This window comes from Nannospalax galili, unplaced genomic scaffold (genome assembly GCF_000622305.1).
Source record: "Nannospalax galili isolate Female #2095 unplaced genomic scaffold, S.galili_v1.0 scaffold660, whole genome shotgun sequence".
NCBI lineage: Eukaryota > Metazoa > Chordata > Mammalia > Rodentia > Spalacidae > Nannospalax > Nannospalax galili.
In genome coordinates this window covers 281,316-288,002 of record NW_008349073.1, presented here as the reverse complement: position 1 = coordinate 288,002, position 6,687 = coordinate 281,316, and the positions used below count along the sequence as shown (strand labels likewise).

Genomic DNA, 6,687 nt, shown 5'->3' with positions numbered 1-6,687 from the left:
GGTGCACTCACATACATGCAGGCAATGCACTCATACACATAAAATAAAAATAATAAATAAAATATTAAAAAATTTTTACTATTTATTAGTTTTTTATTTTATGTGTGTGAGTGTATTGCCTGCATGTAAGTGCACTTGTGTTTTATAATGCCTGTGGTCAGAAGAGGGTGTCGGATCCCCTGGAACTAGAGTTACAAACAGTTGTTAGCCTCTATATGGGTACTGGGAATTGAACCCAGGTCCAGAGCCATCTCTCCAGCCCCAAGTGATATCGTCTTACTATGAGTTATAGAAGTTTTTCTTCTTAGATTTATCTTTTTTTTGTTGTTGTTGCTATCTAGGATACACTAAAAGATCTTTATAGGAAAAATAATGCAATGCTCATCATGTTTTTTATCATTTTCAATTCCATTAATGATTTTTTTGTTAGTGAGCACAGACATATTTAGCTGGCTGGAATCAATGCCTGTGTTATTTCTTGCATTCATCTGTTTATAAAGTTAACACCATTTCCTGTAAAGCATTTTGTATTTTCATGCTAGGTATTTGTTGTTTTATTTTATTGATAAGTTCCAGTTATTGGGTCTTTGGATTATTCCAACTTTTTGTTAAATAATATCACCATGAGTATGTTTTATAAACTCCTTTTTCTGTTAGATGGTTTTTTGGGAATATATTCCCATGGCAAGATTGTCTACTCAAACTGAATGAACAGCTTTGTTTTTGTTATCTGTGTTTTAGACTGTTCTCTGGGAACACTGATCTGCAAATAGTTGCTGAGACTTTCAAAACCATGTTCCATATGGGTTTGGCTTTATTGTTTTGTTTTGATTTGTTTTCAGACTGTCTCATTTGTCCCAGGCTAGCCTCGAACTCACGCTGTAGCCAAGGATGACCTTGAACATCTGATCTTCCCATCTTTGCCTCTTGGGTGCTCTGGTTACAGGTGTTCACCACATGCTCAGTTTATGCGGTGCTCGGGGGTTGAACCCAGGGTTTCGTATATGATAGGCAAGCACTCTGTCAACTGAGCCACACCACCATCATCATGGGCCCTTGTCCTCATCTTTATTGGGGTATCTTCAGACCCCCTGAGTGTTGGCACTGGGCAAAGAGAGGTGGATCTAGCTTGAGAACATGGTGACAACTTAAGACTGAGAAGTTCGTGTCTTTGGCAGCTTTGGGGTACAGCTGGAATTTAGAATGTCAGAAGAATGCCATGGTATACCCCTGAAATCCCATGCAGGACTCATCTGTTTTATTATAAAGATGCTAGTTTTCCCTTTCCCTTGCCTTGTAGACCTCAGAAGGCTGAGGGTTAGTATATTTCTTGCTGAGGATACAGATATCAAAGACAGTTCTAGTAAGTAAATATCAGGCATATGCAGGTTTGTCATGTGAACCTTTACAACCTGACCCTTCCTTCATTCATGCAAGTTATGGCTGCAGATCCCCTGAGACTCCGCCTCACCTCAATCTGCAGAAGCACTGCCTCTAAGACCCTAGTCACTTCTTGCCTCTTGCCCCAGGCTATATGCAGCTCTGCAGCTCTGGACTGAATGAATGCCTACCTCTCTCCAAGAGGTAGCTAGCTGCATGTCTTTGGTGGGTGAGACATTTCCCAGAAAATGTCCCATCTGCAAAGGGCTTTGAAGAGCTGCACATGTCCACATGTCCCAGAGAAGGACACATGTCCCTTGATTTTATTCCAAGGAAGATGAAGGGGATAAAAACCAACCGTTAGGGCAAGAGGCCAAGGTCTGAGTTAGAGCTCTGCTACTTTGAAACCCAGCCACTCATCGCCCCCCTTTTTTTCCATCTGTAAAATGGGTTGTTGGGAGACTCGAAAAATAATATATGGAATAAAAGTGCTCACAGACTCTAAGTTCTGTGAGTGTTGACTAGTGACATGCTGTCTTCCATGTGGATGCTTGATGTGGTCTAGTGTGACCAGATCCTAGTCATTTTTTGATAATGATGGTTGCAATAGTAACTGACACTTATTTTATTATTTAAAAAACATTAAAAAAAATATTTTTATTTTATGTGTATGTGTTATGCCTGCATGTAGGTAAGTGCATCCATGTTGTACAATGCCCGCAGAGGACAAGTTAGGGATGGTTGTTAGCCACCATGTGGGGGTTGGGATTTGAACCTGGCTCTTCTGTAAAAACAGCCAGTGCTCTTAACCACTGAGCCAATTATCCAGCCCCCTGACACTTATTATTTTATTATTCTATTTTATTTTTTTGTAGTACTGGGGAGTGAACATAGAGTCTAGTGCATGCCAGGTAAACACTCTACCACTGAGCTATATCCCTAGCCCACCACTGACATTTATTGAGTGCTTATCTTCCATATATATCATAGATCCATCTCTTAGTTGCTCTGAATCTCAGTTTTTTTTATCTGTACAATGGGAGCAATTCTAGTACCTACCTCAGATTGAAGTAGGCCTTAAATGTGCCAATTTAATGTGCCTAACACATTAGTGAGTACCAAACAGGTACTCACAGTACCTGTAAGTAACAGTAAGTGTACTTACTACACTTTCATATTTAATTCTCACTGTCCTCTATAAATCATTCCTATTTGACTGATGAAACTTCTAGAACTTAGAGAGCTAAGTGACTGACTTTAGATCACCAGCTTGCAGAGTCAAGATTCAGTCTGAAGTCAGAATTTTTATCTTGCTTGCATCTCTTAGTGGGATTGGTTGTGCCAAAGGTACAAGGTGGTAATTTTGGTCCCAGTGAATCTGTAGTTCTAGTCAGTAACCATTTAGTAATTTCTATTTATTGGTACTCTGATGGATGCTGTGGGGAAAGACAAAGGACCAAAATCACAGGAATTCTTGGGATTATAAATTGAGCATTCGCTAATCTGAAAATCCCCAGTTTAAAATCCTTCTAAATCTAGTACTTTTCCATACCAACAAAAGGCCACAAGTGGAAAATTCCATATCTGATCTTACATGACAGGATCTGAGTCAAAATATAGGTGCACCAAAAACATTGATACAATTACCTTCAGGCTATGTATATATAAGGGAAATATAAGACATAAATGAATTTCATGTTTAAATTAGGATCCCATTACCAACATATCTTATTATATATTTATAAATATCCCCAAATCTCAAAAAAATCTGTGATCCAAAACATTTCTGGTGCTAAGACTTTTGGATAAAGGATAGCCAATCTATAATTCACAGTGCTAATCTCTTCCCTGACTCTTTCCTGGGACAGTCTCCCCGGTCTTCCCGGCCCTATTCTTAGATACCAAGCAGGTGGCTTCCTCCAAGTCTGTCCTAGCCTGACCTTTACCTGCCCTCTTTGGGGAAGGTCCTCAGGGTCAGTCCATTACTCAGCTTTTCCAAGTCATGAATGCCTGAGGACGTCATACTAATGCCATCTTCCTTCTTCATGTGTCATGTCAGTGCCCTCACTTATCCCAGGTGCACATTACTGTACTGGCTTACTCAAGATCCCGGAGCTGGGCATGTGATATGACATCAGTTTGGAGCTTGCTCCAGCCTTATGCTGAGAGTCCCCTGAGGCCAGGGACCAAATCTCTCACTCCATTCACAATCTTTTCTATCCCACTACAGAAAACAAGGCATGTGCCCTGTAAAGAAAGAGATGATGTAGCCTCCTTAGGCTAGGGAAGATGCCTGTCAGGGCAGCAAGCAAGGTTCCGGATGGGTAGAGAAAGTTGGAGGCTCCTGGGAACACCAAAGAAAGGTTAAACATGGCGCCCATTTGAACATCTTTTGTGATTTAAACCACTGGTCTGTTTTTTTCCTTCAGAAGCATGAGCCCATGTTAGAATATGCCTCCTGTAGCCCCTGCAGATAGGGCCTGACTTATCTTCCATTGTGGTGGACCTTGATAAAGAGGTTATGTGAGAGGTCAGCAGAAACAGTATAATCAGACTTTATTTTCATTTGCCCCTCAGACCAAGCCAGTGGTGGAAGCATCGACTGGGCCTATGATTTTGGCATTAAATACTCATTTGCCTTTGAACTGAGAGACACAGGCCGCTACGGCTTCCTTCTGCCAGCCAAGCAGATCGTGCCCACGGCAGAAGAGACCTGGCTTGGCCTGAAGACCATCCTGGAGCATGTGCGAGACCACCCCTATTAGGCATCTGTGGAATAGAATAAAAAGCAGCATTAAAATCTCTGTGGTATAAAGCAACACTGGCTTGTGATTATTCCTTTCCTAGTCCTAATCTGGAAGCAGCATTTCTTCAGCTGCTTTTTCCTTTTTGTGGGGCTGAGATTTGAACCCAGGGCCTTGCATTTGCTAAGTGAGCACTCCACCACTGAGGTTTGTTTCCAGCCCCTGTTTCTTCAGTTTCTGTTGCCTCAGAACAGCAAGTCACTGAGCTGTACCTCTCTTTTTCTTTAATTTGTCCTAAGTGAAATATTTCCAACATCCTTTTAATTTTTTATTGTGATACATTATACATAATATAAAACTTACTGTTCTTTTTTTAAAAACTATTTTATTTATTTCTATTTTATGTGTATGTGTGTATTGTCTGCATGTAGGTAAGTGCACCCATGCTGTGCAGTGCCCACGGAGGACAGAAGAGGCTGTCAGATCCCCTGGAACTGGAGTTACGGACAGTTGTTAGCTGCCATGTGGGTGCTGGGATTCAAACCCGGGTCTTCTGCAAGAACTGCCAGTGTTCTTAAGCGCTGAGCCATCTCTCCAGCCCCAAAACTTACTGTTCTTTAAAAACAGGGTCTTAATGTAACTCAGGCTGGCTTGGAACTTACTATGTAGCTGAAGTTGGCCTTGAATTGATCCTCCTCCTGCTAAGAACACTTAAGTACTGAGATTATAGGCAAGCGTTACCACACCTGACTGTTGGTCATTTGTGTGTGTGGAGGGTGGTGGTTAATAAAAATATTTTAAGCATGAAGGTTAAGAGAAAGAGAGGCACTCAGACAAAAGCAAGACACACCTGGGATCTTAGGTGTGGGCTTCTCAAAGAAGAGCTTCAACAATTAAGACATGCCCAAGTGTGGGTACTGGCTCTTCAAGGGACAGTTGCCTCTTGATCATTCTTAAGGGTATAGTTCATTAAATATATTCATTATGCTAGACCACTGTCACTAGCATCCATCTCCAGAACTTTTTCTTATCTCAAATTGAAATGCTTACCCATTAAACAATAAATCCCCATCATTCCTCCAGCCTCGCAGCTATTATCCGCACTCTCTATAAATTTTACTGTTAGGTGTCTCATAAAAGCAGAACCACACAGTATCTGTCATCCTGTCTGGCTTATTTCACTCAGTATTATATTTTCAAGATTCATCAATGTTGTAGCAAGTGTCAACCCCTTTCTCTGTCTCTCTGTCTTGCTTCTCTCTGCCTCTGTCTCTCTGTCTATCTCTCTGTCTCTGTCTCTATCTCTGTCTCTCTCTCTCTGGTATTGCTGTTTTGGTTTTGTTTTTGAGATGGGGGGAGCGGGTCTCACTAGGTAGCCCAGGTGATAATGCCAGGATTACAAGCATGGATTTCCATATCCAGCTGAACGCCTTCATTTCAACAGTGTAGCATTTCAGAGTTAACAATGGACTTTTAAGTTCCTTCAGTCAATCAACAACACTAAGCAGTTCCAAGGCACCAGGCATCCAACCCGTGTATTCTTTGGTACTGTTGTTACCTTTGCTTTTCCATTCTTGGCATGCTGTGGTGTAAACGTTGATGGGGACCCAAACCAATGATGTACCTTCTTTTTGGTTGCCCTATTGAGTTTGGGTCTTGGCTTTCACACAAATTCTCTTTAGACATTCAGTCCGTTAACAATTTAGAATTTTATTTATTTATCTATTGATATATAGATAGATGGTAGATAGATGGTAGATAGATGATAGATATAGATAGATGATAGATTGATAGAAGATAGATAGATTGATAGATAGATAGATACATAGATACATAGATACATAGATGATAGATAGATGGTGTTCCGTGGGAGACAAGGTGAAAGTGGGTTTCAGCTTGCCTAGAATTCTGGGTACTTGGTTCTTTGTTTCCTATCTCTAGTGGATTTCAGTCTTGCTTTCTTTTATTATTAACTTAAAGGCTATCTTGGAGAAGTAGAGCCCAGAGAACAGGGTGGGTGTAGGTTCAGTTAAGTGTTGGGAGGACCCAGAGCTCTGATAAAGGAAGAGGTGATAGAGACCCTCGCTCCACCATTTCTGATGGAGGCTTTCCTCTTGGGCTGTGCTTTAGACTTGGTGCCCTCTTTTTTTTTTTTTTTTATTAGATTGGTTCTTGGACTCTATCACAACCAGTCTTAGCGAAAACATGGTAAATCATCTCCCTCTCTTAATATCTGATTAACTTCCTCATCCCTCACTGTTGATGTATAAATTTTTGCCTGCCTTTAGCAAGACTCCTGTTAAGACAGTTTAATAAGAATTTCCTTACCTTGCCTAGTACGGTGGTGCACACCTTTAACCCCCAACACTTAGGAGGCAGAGGTAGGCAGATCTCTATGAGCTTGAGGCCAGCCTGGTCTACAGAGAGAGTTTCAGGCCAGCCAAGGCTACATAGTGAGACCCTGTCTAAACAAACAACAAAATCCTACCCTTGATTTTTCCTCTTAGTAATTTTTTTTTTTTTTTCTTTTTGAGGCAGGGTCTCCCTGTAGCTCCAGCTGTCC

General features: G+C 41.1%; 1 protein-coding gene across 1 annotated transcript in view; it reads left to right on the top strand.

Annotated features, from left to right (window-relative positions):
• The window catches only part of Cpa2 (carboxypeptidase A2), a 23,564-nt gene extending 19,370 nt beyond the window's left edge, over window positions 1-4,194 (top strand). Inside the window, exon 11 of the mRNA XM_008846341.1 lies at window positions 3,958-4,194. Coding sequence (XP_008844563.1) covers window positions 3,958-4,145 — 188 coding nt within the window. The 3' untranslated portion in view covers window positions 4,146-4,194. The remainder of the gene's footprint in view (window positions 1-3,957) is intronic.
• The last annotated feature ends 2,493 nt before the right edge of the window (window positions 4,195-6,687 follow it).